General features: G+C 40.5%; 1 protein-coding gene across 2 annotated transcripts in view; it reads left to right on the top strand.

The window, feature by feature from the left end:
* Positions 1-24757, top strand: part of gabrb2a (gamma-aminobutyric acid type A receptor subunit beta2a) — a 33493-nt gene extending 8736 nt beyond the window's left edge. Inside the window, exons 4-10 of one of the 2 annotated variants that reach the window (XM_078261473.1) lie at positions 4919-5139; positions 15598-15680; positions 19725-19862; positions 20045-20197; positions 22453-22697; positions 23160-23300; positions 24401-24757. In XM_078261473.1, coding sequence (XP_078117599.1) covers positions 4919-5139; positions 15598-15680; positions 19725-19862; positions 20045-20197; positions 22453-22697; positions 23160-23300; positions 24401-24757 — 1338 coding nt within the window. The remainder of the gene's footprint in view (positions 1-4918; positions 5140-15597; positions 15681-19724; positions 19863-20044; positions 20198-22452; positions 22698-23159; positions 23301-24400) is intronic. The other variant, XM_078261474.1, reaches the window with a different exon arrangement.
* The last annotated feature ends 2445 nt before the right edge of the window (positions 24758-27202 follow it).

Here is a 27202-nt window from a genome sequence, read left to right as displayed (position 1 = left end):
GCGTGCACATCCTGTTTTTTTTTAATCGGGTACAGAAAATCAGAATGAACTACTGTCATTTACGTTTGTAGACTACAAAAAAAAATGAGAGTGACTTTATTGGTGGACATGTCTTTTCATAAACAACAACAAACAGAAAGGAGTACTACACATAATTGAAATTAACAGAGTGGTGTGTATTGTGTTCTATGAGCAGCTCCCTCCCATGTCAGTTGTGACAGCTGATGTAGTTGTAATGGAGGTCTTTTAACAACTGTAGCCTGTCAGATTTCTCAGGGAAACACAAATGTACTCCTTGTCACTCTGTCAGATTCTTAATGGGAGTTTGTTAGCCCAGAAACATATCTGTAGTGAGACGCTGTCACTGTGCAACCAGCCTTGATGTTTTTTTGAGTTAGCCGAGCCTTGTTTGTATCGTCATTGTCCTAATATATTCACTGCTCACAGTTTTTTTTTTTTTTTTTTTTTATGTTGATGCTCTCCACAAGATGTCTCCCTCACTGATGCTCACTGGGCTGCCTGTGTGATGTTAATGGAGTTTCTAAGGAGTGCTTGTGACAAGGAGACTGAAGGTCGCTTTGGAGACCGACGCTCCAGCATGGGACGGTCTATCTCTCACTCATCTGCAGCTTTTATTGGATGCTGCATGCTGCAAAATCCTCCTCACCTGCTTCTCGTTCTCCATCTTTTGTGTGTGGACTGAAGAGGCTTTCAACACATAACATATTAAACGTCTTGTTTATTAAATTATTTCTAGTCCAGGAGACAAAATGCTAACTGAAGGAAGACTCCTCAACTTAAAGGCCTTGTATTGGGCCTTGTATTGGGACTTCTGTGTCAAAATGTGCTTTGTGTGTGTGTTTTTTCTCATGTTCAGTATTAGGGCTGCGCCATATTGACATAAAATGAATGTATCGCAGAGTTTTGATTAATATTGCATCACATGAATATCACATGTGCAGATTTCTTAATTTTTTATTGAAATTTATTGAACATTTTCCGGTACAGGATATAAATCCTCTACATTAGATCTCTAACTACAACTACTATTGGAAAAAAAATGCTTAGACATTAACATGTAGATATAGAAGATGTGCTTTTGTTTGCATGAAAACAACACGATTTTCCTGCTTTGTGTTTCGGTACAGTGCCAGAATAGTACAACCCTTACCCCCATCACAGAAACAAAAAGTACTCCCCGACAGTAGGCCTACAGTAGTTTACGTTGCAGATTTTCTTTTAACAATAACTTTGACTGTACTGAGAGAGACTGTTGGCAGCTGTATTTTGTGGCCCTCTCTGAGCTCATGTGATGTCCGAGCAAAGGCAAACAGCACCATCTGTGAGGCTGTAATACGCTGCCATTCTACTGCACAGCCAGGAGGCAGCGTGCATGCCCAGGTGTTCTCTGTGCTGGAGCTGTGCGTCTCTACACTTTTAAACCCCCCCCAAACGTACACAACGGGGCCCCACACACACACTAATGCACACCCACTTTGAATTTAAGCTCAGTTAACTTAACAAGAAACACATTTTGAAAGGATTGGTATTCAATAGGCCTTTTTCACAGCAGACATTTTGACATGTCACAGCAGGAAAAGCACGTGTAAATACTAAAATGAATGATGGCTGCTGTGAAAAAGACCCCTTTGCTGTGTCCAAAATCACTTGTTACTTACTATATTGTGCATTATATTTACCCTCCACCATTTTATTTGATTGTCTATTGTGAATTGTATTCACTATGTCATGCCCTGAAAAATTCCCACGTGAGTGAATTTTCTGCTAAAAATCCCACAATGCAATGCTCCACATTTTATGAGTGGAAAATTGACCTGACAAATGACAATGACTTATAAGTGTCCGAAATCTCATTTTACTGCCTGCTATTAATAGTGTAAAACATTGAGTGTCTATTATATTGGGAGTAGTGAGTGATTTTCCATAGTTTTGCTATTTCCGTCCATTCAGTACACACAACATCTGTTGTGTGTCTGTCCGTCCTGGGAGAGGAATCCCTCCTCTGTTGCTCTTCCTGAGCTTTCTTCCATTTTTTCCCTGTTAAAGAGTTTTTTCGGGAGATTTTTTCCTTATCCAACTCGAGGGTGTAGGAATAGAGGATGTCGTATGCTGTACAGATTGTAAAGCCCTTTGAGGCAAATTTGCGATTTGCAATATTAGGCAATATAAGTACGTAACTTTTTACGTACTAAGTAATATAAATGACTTGACTTTTCAGTGAGGGGAACAAGGAAATGATTTTGGTCACAAGCTATAACTAAAAATCCTTCTGGTGCTTAAATCATTAGTCAATTACTATCATACAATTTAGATAATTAATCATTCGTAGAAGTCATTTATCAAGCAGACATTTTTTGTTTCAGCTTCTCAAATGTGAGGATTTTCTGCTTTTCTCTGTTTTATATCAATGTGATTGGAATATTTTTTGGTTTTGAATTGTTGGTTGGACAAAAGGACAAAACATGGAATTTTGACAAACCTTTGATTGTGATTGGCATTTTCCCAATGTTCTGTTATCTTAAAGACTAAAAGATTTGTCAATGAATCAAAAAACATATTCATTTGATAATAACAATTATTAGATGTAGCACTAATTTGACTGTAATAAACAAATTAAGAGCTATGAATGCAAAGGTATGTGACACCACAGACACCCTGGCGCTCCCTTGCTACCATATCCACCAAAACGTTTCACTCCAGTATATTAAAAAACTGGTAGGCAAAAAGAATAATACAGAAAGATTGTTGCTGAAAGTTTGTGACTATATATTGATAAATGATTTCTGCTTGTTGTTGTTAAGATTGTTACCACAGGGCTCCGGTTAATATTATTAGCTTCAGTTCTCTAATTTAGTCAGAGACAGGTTTAGCTACAGTCATGTGAACAAATTAGGACACCCATGCTAAAGTTGACTAAAAAGAGGAATAAAAAAATCATCTTTAGGAAACTGATCTTAATGCCTTAATTAAAAAAATGAGGAAAAATCCAATCTTTAAGGACACCAATTTTCTTTGTGAATGAATAATGTATCGTAAATAAATAAATGTTCTTCCTTAAAATACAGGGGGCATAAGTAAGTACACCCCTATGTTAAATTCCCATAGATGCAGGCAGATTTTAATTTTTAAAGGCCAGTTATTTCATGGATCCAGGATACTATGCATCCTGATAAAGTTCCCTTGGCCTTTGGAATTAACATAGCCCCACATCATCACATACCCTTCACCATACCTAGAGACTGGCATGGTTTTATTTCAGTTAGCCTAATAGCTGGTTTGATTTGCATTGAGAGATGATTTTATGTAAAGTACCCCATGCCAATCTCTAGGTATGGTGAAGGGTATGTGATGATGTGGGGCTATTTTAATTCCAAAGGCCAAGGGAACTTTATCAGGATGCATAGTATCCTGGATCCATGAAAAAACTTTTTTTATTCCTCTTTTTAGTCAACTTTAGCATGGGTGTCCTAATTTTTTCACATGACTGTATATCTAGCAACTTCTTCCTCTCAGAGGATTCAAGCTGCTTGTGTTTCTGTGTTCCTTCATCAATATGACGAAGGATGGCAGTCAAGACAGGGACGTATTGCAGGAGATGCTGCCTCAGTGGGTGATGTACACCAAGTCTGTAGGCAGCAGCTAAAGATCCCAAAGGTGATAGAGCTATCCGATCGACAGTCTGATAACGAGACAGAGAGGGAGTGAGTGTGAGAGAAGGGTTCAGTGGGAACTCTTGTAAAACAGGATAAGAATGCGGCCGTCCTCGCTTGACTTTTCACTCCTGAAAAAATCAACATGGCAGCAGCTCATGTATTTTTAGATGCCCTTTTTACGCAGTGCTTTGTTCGCGCACACTGCACGCAATGAATAATAACAGTTTAGGAGTGAAAATGGCAATTGCTTTGCAGTCACACCAATGTGTGATGATAAAAGAAGAAGAAAAAAATACTTGAAAACATAGAAACACGTCAATAAGTAATGATGATGGCTGCTTGGAGTAAAAGCTCAAGGGCCTCATTTCATGGACCGTATTTTTTTATTTGTTTTCCTACTCATCGATTGCACTACAATACACTGTAACAGAGCAGATCCAACTGCAATACTGTGTTTTACTGTGACTGTGTGGGAGTCTTTTTTTCAAAAGTGAGAAGCAAAGAAGAGAGAGAGAGAGAGAGAGAGAGAGAGAGAGAGAGAGAGAGAGAGAGAGAGAGAGAGATAGTTTACTGCTACATCTCTGAGCATGTGTAAAAACAAACTGTATAGTGTAAATGTAGGTCTCAGTAGTTCGGTTGTTTAGTATGCAGAATTAGAAGCAAAACCAAGCCAAAAAAAAGAGACTGGGATGAACCCCTAACTGCAGAAATCTACTGATTTTCATTAAACAGAGGACTGTCTCAATCAGAAGGTGGCCTCAATTGTTTTGAGTGGAAGCAGATATTGTTTGCGTTAGACAATAGTCAGCTAGCCCAGAAAGTTCCCCTCTGGTTATGGTCTCAGCATTAAGTGAGGATAGTTGAATATTAACCCCCCAACCCCAGCCACCATGGCCCCTAGTACAGGCGTTGGCCTTTCAGACCACCAACAACCTTTTGGCTGACCTTCTCACTATGCAGCGTCTGTACAACGTGCCGTGACACGTCATGTTCAGATGTAAGCGTGGGGGGGACATGCTGTTGGTGCCTGACATGTTTCCAAGTTGAGATGATAGTGATAAGGAAACATATTCCTACAGTTAGGGTATCACCTGAAAGATTTAGTCAGTCCATTTAGTGTTCATCAAGTGTTTTATTTGGCTCCATAGTGGAATTAACGTCAGCATTATTGATTCTCACCATGAGTTTGTCTTGAGGTGTTGCACTAGCTTCATTAAATGGACTCTCCCCCCTCTGTCCTCCAGGACTACACCTTGACAATGTACTTCCAGCAAGCGTGGCGGGACAAGCGCCTGTCCTACTCTGAGATCGCCTACAACCTGACTCTGGATAACCGAGTGGCAGATCAGCTGTGGGTCCCCGACACATACTTCCTCAACGACAAGAAGTCCTTCGTTCATGGCGTCACCGTCAAGAACAGGATGATCCGTCTCCACCCTGATGGCACGGTGCTTTATGGACTCAGGTAAGCCTTTTACAGCTGCCCTCCTTATCGTATCATATTAGTGAATTGATCAAGATGCATAATTAAGTGATGTGATTGTATTAGATGCATTGTGTCTGACTGAGCCTTTTTAATGGACTCTAACTTTGAACTTAAACTTCAATTTCCTGCTCAGCATGACACAACATACAGTTAAAGGATCTTTATTTTTTTCAACTTGGGTCTTATTTTAGTTTTGCCATCATTCATATCTGTAATAATTATATTCTACTAACCAAGGTAATAGCGGAGATCTTGGAATGTAATCTTACAATGGAACATTGCTAAAAATAGATGGTTGCAAGAAACACGAGCTGTCAAATGTAGATAAAACATATCAGCAGGTTAGATAAACGGCTAAACTATTACCCAAACTGTATGCATCCATCACAGTTAAGTGCCTGGCCAATATTGTAGTTGTGAGGGCACACAGTTTTCCCGCACAGTCAGGGACAATTAGACATTTTTGGTGTGCTCAACTCAAAAACAAAAGTGGTTTAAGATCTTCAACCTGGTGGAGGTTGGGACCGCCCAAGGGGTTGCAAGGTAATTTTGACATGATTAACAAGATTGCAAAGAAAATACTACAAGGCAAGGCGGGTTTATTTGTGTAACACCTTTCAACAGCAAGGCAATTGAAGTGTTTAGCTTATGACATAAAAATGCATTAAGGCAAGGCATAAAAGAAACACAGCAATATAAAAAGACACATATGAACAGGATTTCAAAAAGAGAAAGATAGAAAGCTTAAAATGACAGTACTGTTACAGTGCATATGAATAAACAGTCATATATTTAACTTAATACAATTCAGTGGCAAACAGAAACGTTTGAAACATCTATTTAAAAGAACAATACTGTGTTTTTATACACAGACAAAAAAACATCTTACATTTTGGCTGTTTTCTTCTGAAATACTGTTTAATTGAACCTCTTCGGGACATCTAATACTGTTCAAACTATTAAAAATGTGTGGAGACCATCATGCTTTAGTTACAGCTAATAGAGACTGTGACTGTGTGGGGCCCCTATAAATGGTCATAAGACACCAGTGGATTACATAATGTAAAGTATCTGATCATCATGTTTTGTTGGATTGTCGCCACGTTTCCAGATCTCACCACAATGTATTCATATCTGATAGAAATGATGACCACTACTATGAAAAAAAAGACCTAAATTGTAATAAAGCGGAATCATCCTTTGAGCTGTGTATAGGAGGAGGTATATGTGTTCATGTTTAAACCTTTCCCATCCCCTGATGATCATCAATATCAATAATTGATTGGTTCTGATCAATAATAAAACAGGGTGGTGCAAACAGCCAAACTGAGTCTGATTTTGCAGAATGGTTCAACCCGTCTACAAGACGTCTCTTTGTGGTGTTGGACTGTGACGCCCCTGAGGAGAATTTCATCCATAATTGATAACTCATAATCAATAATGTAGCAGTTCAATACAAACACTGAATCTGTATTTGTACTGACTTCACAGGCTAGCACAGCCCGTCCATCTTTGTGCTGCTGCCTCCTCTGATATGTCGCCTCTTCATGTGTGTGTGTGTGTGTGTGTGTGTGTGTGTGTGTGTGTGTGTGTGTGTGTGTGTGTGTGTGTGTGCAAATGATATCAGATTAGTGTCCGTGTTTAAAAGATGAGATTATTGTTGCTAATTCAAGATGTTGCAGCATTCAGTCATTCTTTCTAGACTGAGATGCCCTTCTTGCGCAAAGACTGCTTAAAAATTTAAGTATCTGCACTGCACCAGATTATTCAGCGCTACATTTTGCTTCAACAGTCGAGAAATGTAATTTATAAATGCTCTGACTCAATTATATAAGCCCAAACACATATTTCTGTGTAACAGTCAAAAAGCATGGAGGCTGGGAGAGGGTTGTTTTGAATTTAAGGGTGTGCGTGCAGCAGAGCGAGGTGGTTGTTACCTCAGTTACGTTGTCCTTGTCAGTGCCGGTGCCTCCCGGCTTCTCCATTATTTGGTCCGTGGGTTTGGTCCAGGTTTTATTTGATGCTAGCAAGTCCAGACACAAGCTTCTGTCAGAGTCAGCCCGGCCAGATGCCTTTGCGCTGTGAGCACGCTGACACATACCAGTAGAGACGGGCCGGCTGGTTGCAACAGCAGGGCTTTAGTGGATGTGGATGGGATGGATAACTGAGAGGAGACCCAGAGTCCTCGATGGGAAAACAAGTTGTATGTTAAAACATGACTGGCCAGGGTGTCTGAGTTTATGACTGTGTCATTATCTGTTTGGCTATTTGTTCATTTTAGTCCTTATAAAGGTCAACAGTGGTGTAAGAAGTATTCAGATCCTTTGTTGTTACCTTTGTTAAGTAAAAGTAGCAATACCACAATGTAAAAATACTGGAAGTCCTGCATTATCAGTAACATGTTCTCAAAAAGTACTCCTCATGCTGCAGTATGACGTGCTGTGAGAATTGTTATTGTGCATTATAGCATTGAATTGTTATTACTGAATTATAAACATGTAAGCAACCTTTTATTGCTGTGTTTGATCAATGTGGCGCTAAAGTAATCTACTTTACATAGTGTATCTATAGAAATGCATCACATCGTCATTTGGAAAGTAACAATAGTAAATACAGCTGTCAAATACATAGTAGTGGAGCGAAAAGCACAATATTTCCCTTTGAAATGTAGTGGAGTGTATATTAGCACACGATAGAGTAGTTTTAGTAGTAATATTAAAGTAGAGTAGAAATGGAAGGAACTGCCGAAGGTCAGTTTATGTTACAATTATCACCATCCTTGTACTTCTATTGAAAGCATTAAAATATCTCAGTTTTAAAGCACTAAAGGGTTGGAAGCGGAATTGTCTCATTATGTCTCATTCGAACTACAGATCCGCTACCCGATCTGGCAAACTTGCATAAGTTGCATAATATAATGTTATGGACAATTCCGCTTCCAACCTGTAGGGGGACCAAAGCGGGAAACGTTCTTTTGTGTTGCTTTAAAGATCCACGTTTGCACTTCTTTATCTTATTAAATGTATTCGTCAACTTTGATGATTTCATAGTGATGTCATCAAGGTAGGCTTGGGCTTTGGGTTTCTAATATTTTAGAAGAAGGCGACCAATATGAGCAGCTGACAAGACAGCGAGTGAAGGAGAGGGCTCCTGATGAAAGAGAGATTATGATGTGCGACAAACGATGTATGGTCATAATAGGTTATGGATTTGAAAGTTATACCTTAAATCCTATATATAAATCAAATATAAATCCGTAAATTGTGTGCAAGGTTGAATTTAATTTAATTTGAATTTAAATTGCAGGCTAGTAAATGCACTGTTTTTGAAATCACTTCTGTATTTGGGTCGGATCGCATTCTTACCTAAAGTGAATCAAACTCTATTGCACTTGGAAGTGAACCGAGACCCCCGTTTTTCAGCGGACCAGAGTTTGGTTCATTGGTCTGCACCAGAGCTTAGAAGGAGCTTTCACACCACCACAAACGGACCGAACAATCTGTCAAAACGCTCCAGTGTTTGGTTGAAACGCATCACACATCTCAGGTGTGAAAGCACCATAAACGTCAGGATGTGTTGACTTCCGCTGCTTCAATTTTGACCATTCTTCTTTAAATTAGTGTCTTTGAGTACCTTTATCTTTATAGGAGTGTAATATTACAGTTTTTTTCCAATTGCTAAAACACAATTTTGCAAACTAGGCCAGTTTTATCAAAATACTTAACACAATTCACAAAACCACACACCCAAACTGCAAAATACCTCATATATCCTGCAAAATGAAACAGTGCAACCAAAATTAAATATAGCATTATCAAAATCAAACTTTTGCACCAAATGGCACACACGTCATTCATATTACCAGATTATTGTCTAACCAACTACGCACTGTTGGGCATAATGAAAAGCACTCTCATTTTTAGTATGCGTTGCCATAATACTAAAATAGTTCAAATTGTAGAAAATTCTTCAGATTGTTCACATGCACAGAAATATTTGCAGATACACACACATGCTGTTGAAACATTTATTTTTGTATTTTTCACCAAACAAGTCAGTGTAACATATGCACAGCAGATATACAGTATTTACATTGGACTGAACAAAAATATGCTCACATAAAAAAACAGTAAACTGAAAAAGAAAATTGCAGAAAAAATATATAGAAAACAAAAGAGGCATCATAGCGCTTACTTCCTGATTGAAGCGGTAACAATTAACAATTGAGGTGTTTGGCCAATTAGCTCATGTAGTGTCATTTTGAATGGCAGTGTTTTGAAATGGCAAACACGTAACTTTATGTCAGATTGTTGTGTCTTATGCAGAGAATCGTGTTCAGTGCATTTAAAAAGTGCCATTTTGAATTGCAAAATGTGTGTAAAGCAGAAAATGTGTTTAGACTTTTGGAGACTTGAGAAGAGGTTTTGCTCTCTGTGTGTCAGTTTAAATAATTATGCTATGCATGTCATTTTAGGGTGTTAGCAATTGGAAAAAAACTGTAAATCACTGGTGTATACCTTTAATCTCAGACAAAGGCTAGAGATGCTTTGTAGTATATTTAGCCTAGACTTTCAAATGTGCCGAAAAATACAGTAAATACTAAATAATGCCTCCTATATTCTTGTCCAACACTGTGCACCCCAAAATCCAACCATCTAATCATCTAATCTAATGGTCTAATAACAATGTGCAAACTGTTGGTATTATATTTTTAAAATTAGTACTAACACATATTCAAAATAAATTATTTTGCATCATTTTATTGCTTGTTTGCTTTCATTTTAACCTCAAACACTAATATGTCACGCTATAAGAAGCAATGTTGCCTAAATCCTTGCATAATAAGCGGTAAAAGTAAACATATTATTGGCCTCAAAGGTGAACGTGGATTTGTGCTGAACCCACTGAAATTAGCATGGGAACACCAATAGATTAGAGTGTTTGCAGGAGGCATTAGTGTAGGATCTGTGTCTGTGGGTGGGTGTGTGCGAGTGGGCGAGTGATATTTTTGGGGTGCAGAGGAGGAAGGGTGAGGGTGTTGTTTACTCCTTATTCCCTGGATATATAGTGCATCCCAATCCTGCCAAATTCTGGTCTTCAATTACCAGCAGGAGCAGAAAATTACAACAGTGCTCCCAACTGTCACTTTAGAGCTCGGTTTGACTCTCGGGGAGAGGCAGTCTGATCTAATTACCCAGCCCATGAAAAGGCTCAGCCAATAACACAGATAGCTGCGAGAAAAGAAACACACACACACACACACACACACACACACACACACACAACAGAAAGAAAAAAACACTCCCACCTCATTTTATGCAGGAAAGGAGGAAAGACCAAAGACATTCAGTGCATGGCTCCTGATGCATTTCGTTAAAAATTCACAGAGAGGGATTGAGAGAAAAAAGGGAGAGCCAGAAAGAAAGAAAGAAAGAAAGAAAGAAAGAAAGAAAGAGACATGAAGGTCAGACTCAAAATGGAGAAATTATTAGGATTCTCCCTCTCAACCCCACCCCCTCCCCTTTTTCCTCTTTCCTCTCTCTCTCCTCTCTCTGAATATTGTAATTCCTTTTGTGAGAGGACATATCCTTGTGCTATGGAGACTGACGTCCTCTTTTGTCTGGGCGAGAGGAGTGTTCCACTCTGCAACTCAATAGATGACATCGCATGGCCAAGAGGAGAAAGCTGCTGAGTGGTGGAAGAGAGGGATTTAAATAAGCCTTTTTTGCTGTCAATATCATCAATACAGGCTTAGCAGCACCTTACCAACCAAAGTTATCCATCTCTCTCTCAAACTATTGATCAGGCAGGGTGGTTTGTATGTTGTATGTGTTCAGATGTGCCTGTACTTTGAAATTAAGAAACCTCTCCTTTGCTTTGGCATGCTTTGACACACGCTGGACTCGTTTTGTTGCCACTGCATACATATATTTTTTTTTTATTTGGCAACTGTGTCAGGGAGAGACAATCCTGCATGCCATGTTTCCTCAGCCCAACCCAGCTCTCTATCCAAAATGGAGGAAGCTTCTCCATCTTAATTCAACTTCTAACTTCATTACAATGCCCATGTAATAATATGCCAGTTTAATTAAAGGCACGCAGGTTTGTAACCTGCTTGCAAAAATCTCTCTCTGCATTCGGCCTCTGTTGTGACGCTCCCTCAAAATGATATTCTGTCTGGGAATTCATGGTGGTTGTGTTATGTCCGTAAACAAGGTCATTTGGAATAAAGGTGCACAGGCAGCCTGAGGGGGGGTCCACACACGCACGCACACACACACACACACACACACACACACACACACACACACACACACACACACACACACACACACACACACACACACACACACACACACAGGCTGGAGTGTGAGGGAACATGCACAGAAGAAAAAAAACAAACAGCCTTTTTTTAGAGCTCCATGTCCTATTAGCTCCGGCATAGTGCAAATGTAGCGTGTTTGAATCTGCGTAATCTGTTAGAGCGTGGCCTCTCCTCCGGCAGGTTGGGATGAGAGAGATGGACCAGCCCTGATGTTGATGAAGCGCAAACAAGCCTGTGCTTCATGATCACTGCTGCTGCTGCTGCTGCTGCTGCTGCTGCTGCTGCAGAGGTCCTCGACAGACTCTCGCTGCTGCGGAGATGACGAGGAGGTGGAGGAGGAGAGGCGAAGACGGAGAGGGAATCCTGCAGCGAAATCCTCATCCGTCCCCCCTCCTCCCTCGTTTTTAGCTGTTTATTAATTGTTAGCGTGGCTATTTGACATGCTAGCTGGCCAGGGGATGCAAAAGCAGCTCTTGATCAGTGATGGAGTTGCTCAGACAAAAAAGCTTCAAGACTTCTGCTGATGATGTAGGTGGGCTAAAAATAGGCTGTTATTTTTACCCCTGCCATTTTGGCCTCATTTCCGCTTTTCCCTTGTGCTTCCTTTGTCACTGTGATGATTTTGTGGTGGTGATGATGGTGAGCACAACATCCTAGTAAGTTTTGGCCATAGCAGGGGTAAAATAGGACAGATATAAGACTCCTGTGTTAATCCCCCAGTGCACCATGGCCCTGCTAACTGGCTCTTACATAAGAGCCCAGAGAGCAAGAAAAAGAAGGCAGAGAGAGCGAGACAGAAAGCCTGTGTGAGAGAGAAAGACTGTGCGTCTCTACATCTCAAAAAATGAAATCCTAAACTTGCCAGGCTGGGCCCAGGGGAGCTGCAAGACTTATGTAGCCAGATTTCAAATAAACTTTTGCTCTTAATTATTAAAGACAAAGCACTCTTAAGTGTAGTTAAGTGTGTAGTTATGGTGAAGTTGAGAAAGGAAAGATATTGTGATTTTGAACTGCTACAACAGTTTATTCATAAGCAGTGTGCAATGTTGAAAATCAATTAGCAGGACTGGTTTCTGACAATATTGGGCGTTATATACGAGTTTTACGACAATATGATGAAGTAAAGTATTTTATTTACAGAATTAAGCAAAAGCAGACACCTGCCTGGTTGTTGTATTGATGAAAAGGTTCCTCATTTATTTTCAAGAAAATTTGCTATATCATAATATATGTATATACTGTATATATGTCATTATAAAATTACATATACCGTAAGTATTTTATCCATATCACCCTTTTATTACCAAATCATTTTTTGTCGTGAAAAAATCTACCAGTCCAGTAAAATCATTTTAAACTGTTCTCATCACAAACTAACTTGTTTCAATAATTTTCTAAAATTGAGTGTCAGCATCTTCAGACAAGACAGAATAAAGCCAAATCCCATAATAAAATTAATATTATTTAAAGGACAATTCCGGCGCAAAACGAACCTAGGGGTTAATAACAGATGAGTACCCACTCTGTCGCTCTCTGGGACATGTTTTAATGCTAATCAATGTGTTTGTAGCTTGAACGACAGTAGCGCTGACCGCTGATTAGCTTACACCGCTAAAAGGCTCAAAATATCACCAAACTTCAACGGTAGCATAATGAGGGTCTCTAAATGTTAACTGAAGCATTGAGAACTTTGTAAGTGTACAGACAGTTTATTAAAAAGATAGATTATAAAGACAGTCGCGTTCTCGTATACAGGCGGCCGCCGTCTTGGGAGCTACTGCCTGTCTGTACACTTACAATGTTCTCAATGCTTCGGTTAACATTTAGGGATCCTCATTATGCTACTGTTGAAGTTTGGTGATATTTTGAGTCTTTTTAGTGGTATAAATAGCGATTTGTTTTTACTTTCCCTGTGCCCCGAATACTAGCGTTGTAAGCTAATCGGCGGTCCGCGCTTGCTTGTTTCAAGCTACAAACACATTCGATTAGCATGAAAACATGTCCCAGAGAGCGATCGAGTGGATACACACATGTTATTAACCCCTAGGTTAGTTTTGCGCCGGAATTGTCCTTTAAAGTTGATTTGTTTTAGAAACGTGTTGTAATTATTTCGTAATGCTGGCTGATTTTTGTCACTCGAATTAAGAACATTAAACTTTAGGATTCAAAAATAGACAAAAATTATCAGGTAAATTGTAATCTACTCACTACTCTCACAGACTATTTTCATTGTCAACTCTGAATGAATGGACCACTAAAGCAATAAATTGATGAATTGATAGTAACCAGCTAATACAAGGGAAACCCAAGGTTACGACAAATACTTCAACTTATACTGGGAATTCTCCCATAGGCTGCTATTATTGTTAATGCTATCATGTTATATCAATCAGTGTGTCACAGTGTGTGTGTGTGTGTGTGTGTGTGTGTGTGTGTGTGTGTGTGTGTGTGTGTGTGTGTGTGTGTGTGTGTGTGTGTGTGTGTGTGTGTGTGTGTGTGTGTGTGTGTGTGTCTGACTAGTCTAGGATGCTAGATTTAGTCCCTGTAGTTGAATTGTGTGTCCAGTCTCTCTCAGACAGCCTCAGGGATTTGGCACAGCCGGGTGCCAGCCCATCTCAGCTCTGGCCAACTTGTCGTGTGTAAAACAGGAAGTGCATTGCTCTGAGTGAACCTGTGGGACGCGGCTGGCTCAAACTCAGCGACTCTTTATTACAGGATTTTGTGACCACAGGTTGAACCCTGTTCTTGTTTTATCTACTTAAAATAAAACCAGTGTTGTGTCCCAATTACATATACATACAGTACTAATTGTATACAGTATGTACTAATTTTGATAGTATATTATTGGGACAATAGTGTACATCAACAGCATACTACATTTTCGTTGTGTGCATGGTTTTTTGTACACTACATTTTGTCACTTCGCCAGTGAGCGCAGTGCATACTTAAAACTGGCTTTTAATTAGTATGTAGTATAAACTTATGGACATACTGTAGCTCAATTGTTAAAGAGCTATTAAATGCTGTCAACTCGAAAGCTAATGTTAATGTAATGTCACAGTCCAGGATCCCTCGATGTCTGTGGACATCTGATGAAGGAAAAAGGTTTTCACTTGGTAAATCCATTGCCACAAAATTAATTAATTTATTCATTCAACCTTTATTTATAGAGGGTGGTCCAGTGAGAGCAGTTTGCTCTCTTTTGCATTGGGCTGAGAGAACAGGACCGTTTTTGTTGCTTCGTAGGCCAGCACCAGGGTCAGAAGGGTTAAAACATACCAGGGTGGAAATGGTTGATAGAGAAGCACTGTGACTTAGTCAGCAGGAGGTTTCTTTAAAGGACCCTTAAAACAGGAAATACATATTAAAAGGGCAGACAGAGCCAACCTACAGTACTGCTCAGCTAGACCAGTGGATTCACCCGCTGATTGTGGAAATGATTTGGGCTCATCTCTGGCGAGCAGAAGTTTATTATTTTATTTACTTATATTTTTTTCAACAAACTTCTGCTAGCATGACTTTCTCAGATTTGGGTTTTTTGAGTTTTGGGTGAAGTCTGCGATTCTGATCCAATACACTGCTTGTCAAATTCAGCGCAAATCACCTCACGCTCCGCCAGCGGTCCGTTCTGTGTGTGCTGAAAATAATATACACAACCTTGGCTCTGTAAATGGGTAACAACCTACGTGGCTCGGACCAAGCCACACAACACTATTCCAGTCGTGCTCGTGCACAGGTCAGGAAGGGAAAGGACATGGATGCTTGAGAGAAAGGCAGTGCGAGTGAGAGGGATTGTAAATCTGGCACATGCTAACATTATGAAGGAGCACTGAAGGGAGGGGTGTTTTTGTTGAGTTCAAATATCAACAATCTCTCTCCAGAATTACAGATTCCACCTTTAATCTTGGTTCACCTATTTGATAACATTTTCCCTTTGAACATGTTGTTTTTAGGAGGAATGATTCTATATCAGGTGCTCCTCAAATATACCGATTTATCATCATCCCTGCTTTGACGTGTTCATCGTACTCTGTGTTGAAGGTCAAATGAACCTGGCTGCCTCGGCCGGCTCTTTGATGAATCCTATATTTTCCATCCCACTCTGTGTGTAGGATCACCACAACTGCAGCCTGCATGATGGACCTGCGCCGCTACCCTCTAGATGAGCAAAACTGCACCCTGGAGATTGAAAGCTGTAAGTACCATTGTCCCTGACAACCAGCTCTCACACCCACACGTAGACGTAGAATTAAACAGTTCCCACGTACACATGCAGCTCTGAAATCTGGTTTGATAACTGTCTGCCGGGCCTGGTGGCAGCAAGGTAGAAGGAAGGTTGATAAGACTGCATGTAAAATGCTGAGAAAGGCTGATGAGATACCAAGAGATACGCATCGAGAAGAGGAACATCACTAATGGCTCACTGACTGATAACATCCAGCCTAATTAATTCAACTCCAGCTGCAGTGGCTTCCCAAGGCATGGAGGAGACTGATTAGGTCCAGTGTTTCAGGAGTGTGCTGATAGTGGATGTTAATGTGTAGCTTCCTCCCGAAACTGCCTCCATGTTTGTACAGTACAAAGAGTTCATTTCACATGGAGTTTGTAATTGTACGTGATCTGGCGTTCTCGATTCGAGGGAGGGAGGGAGTGTGGAGGAACATGAGAGGGAAAGACAAGGTCCTCTGCGTGTTTTATCTTGGTCCCCGGAGAAAAGGATTATGGGGCTGGGATGTGGTGTAGGGCTCAGTCTTTCCGGGTTTGATCACACTATTGCCAGCAGCGTTAAGCAGCACAAAAACAGCGCCGGGTCAGAACCGCCTCTCGCCGCTCCTCTCCCATTATGCTTGCCATCTTTCTCCTCATCACTCTCTCTTTCCGTTTCTCATCTCCTTTCTTTGCACAGTCTCATCCTCATCTTTTTTTTTCTTCCAGCCTTTTTATCTCTCTCTCCATCACTCATGCTATCTTTTTTTTCTCCTCCTCCTCTCACAGGCAGCCCAGCACAAAATACACACACACACACACACACACACACACACACACACACACACACACACACACACACACACACACACACACAGCTCCAGTTTTGATCACCAGGCAGTATCTGCTCTCATATGGATTAACTGGCAATGGTTTTAACGTTGGAATCGCTTCATGCAAGAGCATGCTATTTTATTCAGACTAATGAGCCCAGAGAACTCTTACTTCCCTTGATAAACTTGATGCATTTTTAACAGACACTAGTCTTAAAACCCCAGATCCCCTGATACATCAGCAGCTCACTACTGTGGCTCAGACCACTGGTCTGACATACTGGACTGCACTGAGCAATTATTGATTTCAATCCCTCCAACAATAAAGATCTATAGTGCATGCAAATACACACCCACATATCATGTGTATATAGTCATATCTTACTGTAGATCTCATACTACGTGGTCTTTCTCACCTGACAGCCCAGGATGAATACATTAATGTAATGCATTGACATCTTTCCAAACAGAGACAATGGTCCAGAACAAATGGTGCTACAAACTGACTGACCAGTTATGTACACGCCTTAAAATGCTCCCTTACGATCTTTCTTCGTGCCAAAACCTCCCTTTCACAAACTCCTCTACACCCTCCTGATCGCAGCCTGTCATGGCTGATCAGAATTAAACTGGGCTGCACATCAAAACAGCAGCATGGTGGACTCGGACCTAATTGGGGTGATGCAGGGTTTCACAAGGCGGTTATGATGATAATGCAGCTGTGGAGGGAGAGCTTACTGTATCTGATGGTGTACAATTTAAGCATCAACCACATTATGCTTCCAAACTGCACTGAAGCATGGGATGCATTCATGTCTGCAACAATTAAAGAATAAGGCTGTCGATAATCTATACTTTTGTTATTTTCAACAAATCCCATTAAAGGCCAAAAACAAGTAATTGATTCTACCAACAAGTTGTTAGTTTAGCCAAAGTGTAGTTAATTATTCTGTGTCATAGACCTCTATTGTTGTCCAAAAACTATTAAAACACATCAGTGAGCCACATCAGTGACGCTCTGTCGGTCCAAAATTTGGCATGGAGGTCAAGTGTTAATGAGGTTGTGTGTGTGTGTGTGTGTGTGTGTGTGTGTGTGTGTGTGTGTGTGTGTGTGTGTGTGTGTGTGTGTGTGTTAAATGCATGAACACGTGGATGCATGTAAATACGTGGCCGCAGCTATTATGAATGCACGCTTAACTTTGAGTCAATCCCACATACACCGTCCTGTTGCTGTAAATACTCACTAGACCACCAAATGTGGATTAATCCACAGCTGAAAATAGTCCCCAACAAATACAGAATGTATTCCTGTTTGAGTAACATTTGCTAAAGGCTACACTGCCCAGCTGTTTTAGGAAATCATTAAACTTTTTTTTAAAGAACACTATGTATTTTTGACATGTATTTCAACATTACATCTTTAGTAGGAAAGCGCCACAGACAGGATAAGTAAGTTAGAATTTGTAAAGAAAGGTTTTGTTTTTTTCATGGGATTTGTTGGAAATATAGAATAATGTGAATGTGAAATGAACTTTTTCACAGCAGACATTTTTACATGTCTCAGTAGGAATTACACAGGTGTAAATAGTGAGATTAATAATGGCTGTTCAGTCTTTAGTTTCAGGGTCCTGGTGTTTTGCATGCAGGTTTATGTAGAATGCAGCCATTGTTGATAATATTGTTGGTAACACCTGTGCATAGCCTACTATGACAAGTCAAAATGTCTGCTGGGAAAAAGGCCTATGGGTGAAGTTAGCTGCCTGTCCTACCAATAACAAGCCAACACAAACACCATGACTAACTTCACCTTGAATGTCAGTGCCACAGCAACAAATAATTGTGTGTACATTTTTAAAAATCAAAGACTCACAGTTTAATTATTCATCACATCTGAATAGGTCACTGCCTCTATTTTGAGTGTGAGGCAGACAAAGTAGAACTCAGAGCGATGTGAGGGAGAATAGTGCTGCTCCCTGTTTGCCCACGTCACTGTCAGAGACGGTCTGCAACACTGGAGTCCCCCGACTGTAACTGCAACAGTTTGCATCCATGTGCAACAAACATATCAATCTCCAAATCTCTGCTGTGTTATGTAGCTTAATTTTCTCTACTATAGTAGATCCCCGTATGCCGTTCTGTAGAAATTGTAACTGCCTCAGGGACGTTTTGAAGCTTTTTACATTGAAGTGACTCAGCATCACTTTTCAATTTTTAATGTTTTTTTAAGGATCATTCTCCGAAGCATACAAAACATTTTTAAAAACCGATGTCCTACCTTGCAGTTACAGCCATTGTTTCAAGTTGATGAAAGTAGGTTATGAAAACAAACCTGCTTGAGATGGTAATCCATCACATAATCATCTAGCTACATTTATTTGTGAACCTTTGTATTGCACTTGAGGAGGACAGAGGCCTTTTTAATAACAGTTCCTAGTTGAAGTGCTCAAGGAAGCTCCAACATACATGATTTATAAGTTTGTTGAACAATATTGTATTCATGAGCTATGTTGTTGGGAACTCAGGGTTAAAACACACAATAAGACAACATGAATGTTGAAAAAGTATTTTTTTTTTTTTTTTGCATTGAAAGATTTCTTTTTGGCCAAGCAAGTGATTTTTCTGGAACTTCCAGCAAGCATTTGAACACACCACCAATAATTACCTGCTTGCTACTGTGCTGACATGCATATTTATAGTTTATCTCTGACAAAAAATAAAGTTAGCTAAATATTTCCTGTGATGGATCACAAATCTAAAGCAGGTGTCAAGTCATATTTTTTTGTGAACTGAAATAAATGTAAACCAATCAATCTTTAAATGTGTGTATGCTTTAGAACAATGATTTCATAACCTTTTTGTCGTGTAACACTTTAAAACAAAGCAAAGTCAACTTGTGACACCTCTTTAAAGTTTACATATTTCTACTTCACTAATTCACTTATTCTTAAATATTTTTTAGAGGCTGAAGTGATAAAACTATCCTAATTCACAATAAATAAATCTTGTGTCCCTTAAATGTACTGTGTGACCCCTTGTGGGGGTCTTGACCCCCAGGTTGGGAACTACTGCTCTAATTAATGGTGCGTGGTATTTGTGAATGAGCTTAAACACACAAAACCACTGACATTGGCATTACTGCACTACATTATGATGTATTATAGAGCATAACTGGGTGATGATCATCTTTTTCTCCTCTGCAGATGGCTACACCACAGATGATATTGAGTTTTACTGGCGGGGTGGAGAAGGCGCTGTGTCCGGGGTCGACAGAATAGAACTGCCACAGTTCTCTATTGTCGACTATAAACTCATCTCTAAAAACGTGGTCTTCTCTACAGGTACACAACAGTCAACTTTGCCTTAGGTTCTTTGACTTTTTCTTTGAGATTTTCACATGCACTGGCTGCTACGTTGAGCTGAAAACAGGTTATTAGGGAAAAGGACATTTACTGTAAATGAAAAGCGTCATTGAGGGAAGTCTATTTCTATCTCACTTCCTCTCTCCCTGTGCCTCCTTCAGGTTCCTACCCCCGCCTGTCCCTCAGCTTCAAACTGAAGAGGAACATTGGTTACTTCATCCTGCAGACATACATGCCTTCCATCCTGATTACCATCCTCTCCTGGGTCTCCTTCTGGATCAACTACGACGCCTCAGCTGCCAGAGTGGCCCTGGGTAGGATTGCCTCGCCACTGCTGAACAGTGACCCTGGGATATAACCCAAAGCTAAATGATAACAGAGCATAAAAAGAGCCAATTAACATACATTGCGCCTTGCTTTAGATCTATACATAATTGCGTCTGCCTGATCTCTGTTTTGACTCTTTATTTTCCCAGCATTTACTTGTTTTCTCATTAGCTCTAAGCATGTGAGTGATAGCAGTGTGTGATAGGCTGCCTGGCTAAATGTCTGTTGTTCAGAGATGACTATATGCATGACTCATGCAGAGCGAGATGCGCTGCAGCTCGACCTTGAAGCGTGCTGTCTTTCTCTCTGCTTGTCTGTCTATCGGAGCCTCACATTGGTCGGAGATCCCAGCTTATCAGAGCCAGATCACGGCTAAATTTCAGCCGAACAAGAGGTGGCAACATTTGCTTAAATTTGCCTTACACATTTTAATGTTTTTACACCAATATCAAACTACCACTGACACTGCCATGAAAGCTCCCTTTAGTGTTAAACTTGAGTCTGACAGGTCAGAGCAGCAGAGGAAATGGCTTTGAGCTTTATGTGTGCAGTTCTTGTCACAAACATTTGTTTTCTGGAGTGGGACACATGCGGGTTGGAGCCCCAGACGGTGCATTCAGAGGGTAACGTTATTTAAAGATCTGCCTCTGCTCAGCGTCCTGAGAACGTACAGTGAGCGAGCACAGCCAATGAGAGATGAGGCTCCATGCTACGGTGACACTGCTGGCTCCTGGGTTATTTATAATACGTGTGAATCTGACCAAATGCAGATTGTGCATGCAGATGACTAATGTATCAAACACAGAGTGGGTATGTAAAAAAAAAAGCAGGTGAATTGTTCTGTGACTAATAGCAAATGTTTACAGTGTGCTTTTATATAGCGTTTGTTCCATGGCCATTTGAGTACATGATTGGATATAAACCTTATGAAACACACACACACACACACACACACACACACACACACACACACACACACACACACACACACACACACACACACACACACAAACACACACACACAGTTTCAGTCTCAGGAGGTTTCGAGGGATCTTTATATTCAAATGGGTTCACATTAATTCAGGCCTGTCTGATTGCTATAAATAAATGCTATAGCCTATAATGTATGTGATAAACAGGAATGTTTATGTTCACAAGTCCTTTGAAGATGAGCACCTGATCTCAGTCATTTCAATGTTTGGCAAATTCTAATGAAACAAGACACCCTTGTTCACTCCATACTGCCTCTATAATGGACACCCAATCGTTTACTGAATAGTGAGCAGTAAATGTAGGTTTCGGACACATACTGCATTTCATGGATAATGCATCCTGACTTTAGCAGGTATAATGTTTATGTTCCCCAACTTATTTTAGCATGTTAGCATGCTAACATTTTCTGATTACTAAACACAAAGTAAAAAAAAAAATATAAAAAAATGAATATGATTCATCCTAAGGGGCACAGGACGCATTTCCACTGCATGGCACGGCACGGCTTGACTCGGCTCGCTTGGAACTGCTCTTTTTTGGTTTTCCATTAGCAAAGGTTGTGGATAGTAACTGGTATTTTTCTTGGTATCACCTCGGTTGCAGTTCCGAGCGAGCTGAGCCCATACTACAAGGTGGAGTTAAAACACTGCAGACCACTAACTGGTCGGAGAGAATCGTGACTTGGGACATGGGACAATCTGCACAAGCCCACCATTTTTAAATAACCAAGCTACCGTTGTGTGTGTTTGTGTTGCATTGAAGATGATGTCAAGGCAGTTTCACACGGCAGCGCTATGACGATCAGCTAAGAATCCCGCCAACATTGAGAGGGTACTATCTGCAGTGGAAAAAGAAATCAAGAAAAGTACCTGGTACCAAAAGCGAGTCGAGCTGTGCCATGCAGTGGAAATTCAGCAAATTTCAAGGCCATCAAACCAACACTCAAAACCACAAATGTCAGGGGAAGTCGGGATCACCAAAGTCAGGATTCATCATGAATGTTTGTACAAAATGTCATCTTAATCCATCCAGTAGTTGAGTAGAGATATTTCAGTCTGGATCAAAGTGTTGGACCGACAGATGGACAGTTCCATTCCTTGAGCCATGCAGCTTGCATGCCTAAAAATTTAACATAACCATTAGTCAAATTGACAACCATATATTTTTTACTGTACAGATGATGGTAAAAATGTCTTACAGCGTCTAAAGACTTCACTTTCTTTCTAAACGTGTGACCTGTGGTATCCAGGGATCACTACGGTGCTGACCATGACCACCATCAACACCCACTTGCGAGAGACACTCCCAAAGATTCCCTACGTGAAGGCTATTGACATGTACCTGATGGGCTGCTTTGTGTTTGTCTTCCTGGCCCTGCTGGAGTACGCCTTCGTCAACTACATCTTCTTCGGCCAGGGCCCCCAGCGACAGAAGAAGGCGGCTGAGAAAGCAGCCACGGCCAATAACGAGAAGCTGAGACCCGACCCCAACAAGGTACATGTGCAGGCAAACTTCCTCCAGAGGTATATGTGCTGTCGGCTAATGTGTGTGTTTGTTTCTGTGGGAGCAAATGACTTCTTCTCCTCTCAAGGTAAATGTGATGCTGTGATCAATGCTTGATGTCCTTTACCAGCACTCTTTACTCCTGCTTCAGCTCTCCGTTTCTCACTGGTTTAGCCTTGTGTATCAACTTTATTACTCATACTAGCATCTGAAAGAGTGAATGCAGAAGCAATGATTGGCTTATACTTTATCTCCATATTTCTGTGTCTCTCAAAGGGCAAGGCGCCTTGATAAAAACACTGGCTGTGGTGCCAAAGCCTTCTCTTTAAATTCTATTCAGCTGCTAAAGTCAGCAGGAACAACAGCAACATAAAAAATAAAACACCCTTTCCTTCTGAGTGTGGCAAGCTACGATTTCCCCGAAGTAACAGTGCTGATTTTGTATGCTTGCAGTGGCTGGTGGGAAATGTAGTTCAGAGAGATGATGCTCTGTATGCCAGAATGAAACAGAGGGAAATTGACGCATATGACTCGATGTGGGATCCCATCTTTGTGGACGATGCCGCATTAGGACTAGGCGAGCAAAGAAATAAGGTACTGGAGGTTTTGAAAGTCAAAACTAACAATGTCATCAATCTGAATCAATCCAGATCAGAGGAAAATGCTGTAGTTGTTGTGCATTTCTTTGATTTCTATAGATTTTTAAGGCAACTTTGATCATCACTCCCACCATTGTGTTTTTTTCCCTCTCTTGGTTTGCTCTTCATGCATTTTCCTGACAAACATGGCTTAGCAGTTTGATTTCTGCAGGCATTAATTTAATCTTAACTTGGGCTGTACATCTAATTTGATGGGAAATGACAAATATGGCAAGAGAGAAGAAAACATCAGTAGCTTCTCTTAAGATAATATAATTCAGATACAAATAATTTACAATTTCAAAGGCAATTGATAGCTCTAGGTAAAGCAATTGAAAAAAATGGAACATCATATAAGAGAAAGAGATCAGTTGCAGTTTGATAAATAGTGCCAACTAAGTGGCTTCGCTTTCAAAGTGAGTTACACATAAACAACAAAATACAACAAGCTCCATTTACAGCGGGACAGGATTGGATTGTAGGGACGTTTTTCCTCAGAAGTCAGGCTATGGATGAAGAAATGTTGATCCGAATTCACTTCCCACAAACGTCTTTCCTGACCTGCCCCCGAACCTTTTTAGCCTCTCCTCCATCTTTGCAAAGTCCTTACTATTTCTCTCAACCTGTCACATTTTTTCCTTTGCTTTCTCTTTTTTGTTTGTCTTGTGAATCGACAGAATTTTAACCACACTCTGGTTGAAATTCTGAGATGACAATGAAGATTTCTCCATGAGAATTAGTTTGTGGAGTGCATTGTGCTCTTCCAGGAATGTTCCTCATAGTCTTGTGGTCGTATTATCACTCAGATACTGATTGACAGATGATCAATAATAACAATTGAAAGTGCTTAAAAAAAATGTCTTCACTGTAAGTAACACAATTTTGACTCATTTGCATTACCCATTCTAGCACGTCATCAGTATTTTTTACACAGTGAATGACTTAATGATTATTGTAGCTAAAAATAATTTAACTAGACTGAAGTTAAAAACACTTTTATATTTCCCCGTGGCAGTAACTTCTCATGGCTCCACCTGTTTTTACACCCTGACACAGATGACTCCCGACGACAACATCCTGTTCAGCACCCTGGAGATGAAGAATGAGATGGGTGGTGGTGGTGATCTGTCCCGGGGCCTGGGAGCACCTGGAGACCCCCGCAACACCATGCTGGCCTATGATAGCTCGACACTGCAGTACCGCAGGGCAGCCATGGCCCGCCAGAACTATGGCCATAGCGCCTTGGAACGCCACGCCCAGAAGAAGTCGCGCCTACGAAGACGGGCCTCCCAGCTTAAGGTGAATATCCCAGACCTGTCTGACGTGAACTCTATCGATAAGTGGTCCAGGATGATCTTCCCCACCGTCTTCTCCTTCTTCAACGTCGTCTACTGGCTCTACTACGTCCATTAAACCCGGCGGCATCCGGTGGCCAGCTTTTGGAGGGCATGCAAAGATGGAGGGGGGAGGGAGAGGGGGATTTAGGGAAGATATGAGAAATCAAGAGAGAGAGATGATGTGAAAGAGAGAATGAGAGATAAACAGTGCACCAACTTTTTTTAGCTGGTTCATTTTTGAAAAGATGAAGAGAAAGACTTTTGGATGGACTGCAGCAGCACCCAGCACTTCAGTCAGCAGTGACTCTTTTAGGAATTTGGGAAACACCTTAAAAAGTCTGACAAACATTTGAAAAAGAAGAGCAAGTTTTAAAAAGACAGAAATGGTGCCTGTTCCAGAATTTCAATATATCACTAATATTTGTCATTCGTAGCCTACTCTCTGTGGATCAAATATTTATGCTTGTGTTTGCATATACTTTAAGGATTTGTTTTGTTTAGTATCTATTTACTTCGTAGCCGAGCTGTCTGCATCCAGGAAAGCTTTCTAAATGATTTTAAAGGAGTCATCCTTGATAGTCTATTTTCCTATAATTACTGTGTATCAAAAACATCCTTTAAAAGCATGCTTATGTTTGATTTCATTTGCATCTCAGTCATGAAATGATGGAGCGCAAAGTATTTTAGTTTCACTAGTTGAGGTTAGTCTGTCAGTTACCATTTTGCAGCTTTGGCTTAGCACGGCCCAGCTGGGCGGATGGTTTGAGCATCGCTGGATGACAACAGGTGGACAGCAGGGGACGCTCTTTTCTCTGGACATCCTTGTGGGGCTTTAATGGTGCCAATGCTGAACAGAAACAGCTTTCTCAGTATGTTGAAGGTCTCATGTTATTCGGTAAAAAGAGCGGGACTGTTGAACACTGATGCTTTGGCCAAGTTTTTGTTTTGCTTTTGCTGTGCTGACAGAATCAAGTCCATTTCACCACCTGTTTTTTTTTAATTTTTTTTTTTAAAGAGAACATTTGACTCCTTCTTACTTTCTGCCATCATGTGAGGAGCTTCAGAGGCGGAGAATGGCTTTAACACGATTTAAGCTGGTGTAAGAACTTTGCTGATAGATGAGCTGAGTTTCATTGCAACCAGAGTTGCTGCATAAATATGGCAATCCACAATCATCATTATCAGTAGAATTGAATGATAGAAGTATGATGCGTTTCATTGTGATTAGATTTCTGTTTTGAAAAACTGTAGATAAACATAAATCATGTTTAAAGAAAAAGAGATGATTCAATTTTATAAATCAATACTCACATTATTGTGTAAATATTATGGATTTATTCTATTTAAATGGGTCTCTGTTGTTGTTTTTGCAGTTGAATTACAGATCAAATGTTCCATTCAGTCAAAAAAAGAAAAGAGCAATTTAACTGAGGAAAAAGAAAAACACGATTCACAACTTTGCTGACTCTACTTTTTGGACTTTTCTCTCTTTTCTTTCTTTTTAATGGACTCTAAAAGCATCTACTTGCTGAAACTAAAGCACTTCCAGACACCAGTGACTTTTGGGTCAATGTTTTGTTCTCCAGAAATGACTAAACAAGGACCCCACTATCCAGGCATTGAAGTCAGGCATATTTTGTACAAAGTTTCTGTAAATTCCAATTGTAATATTTCATAATGACTGTAAATATCTTGTGTAATGATTGTCAGCAATTATGAAGATGTATCTAAATTCAATTAAAACTCAATTCAGTCTATCACTTCAATAACAGAGTACACGGGTGGCGGTTTTATGTGTCCTGGATGAATATGCGGCTGTTCATGATGACTGATTGCCAGGCTCATGGCTGATTGAGTGTCTGAATGAACTAAACCCGACAGAGAGTGAGTGAGCAAGCAAGAGAAGCAAACGTAGGGGTGAATAGAGAGATGTAAGGGCTGCAGCTGGGGACTATTGGCTGCATAATGGATATAGAGGCAGAGGAGTCGGAGTGAGAGGCTGCGGTTGTGATCTGGGCTGAGATGGGCTCGGCTGGGGTCTTAGCAGGGCTGAGCGCTGGCCCCGGCCTCAGGGGACATTAACGTAGAGAGCCATAGATATGGAAGCACTCTGTGGACTCAACTGCGGCTCGCTGGCTGCAGGGGCGCCTGCTACAAAAAAAGGCAGGAAGAGAAAGAAAATAAAGGGCAAGAAAGAGAGCCATCCATCCATCCATGCCTCTCCTGACCTCTCCGTGCATCCTCCCCTCACTCAGCAAACCAATTGCACTCTGCCTTGCATTTTCGTCCTGACCTGACCACTGTTACAGCCCTTAAATAGATGCTATTGAATATTTGATGGTGAAAAACACTGAATTTTTAATATTTAAAAAGGGATTTTGTTCTAGTAGGGACTAATGTGCAGCTAATGTTTGATATTGAACTTAGAGGACCAGAAGAACACAATGAGAAACCAACGGATGGAGGATGTTTTAACTGAAGAAATATATGATGAACATTGTGACAGAAATAAGGACAAAAG

The sequence above is a fragment of the Sander vitreus genome, chromosome 10 (assembly GCF_031162955.1).
Source record: "Sander vitreus isolate 19-12246 chromosome 10, sanVit1, whole genome shotgun sequence".
Taxonomy (NCBI): Eukaryota; Metazoa; Chordata; class Actinopteri; order Perciformes; family Percidae; genus Sander; species Sander vitreus.
This window is presented reverse-complemented; position numbering and strand designations above follow the sequence as displayed.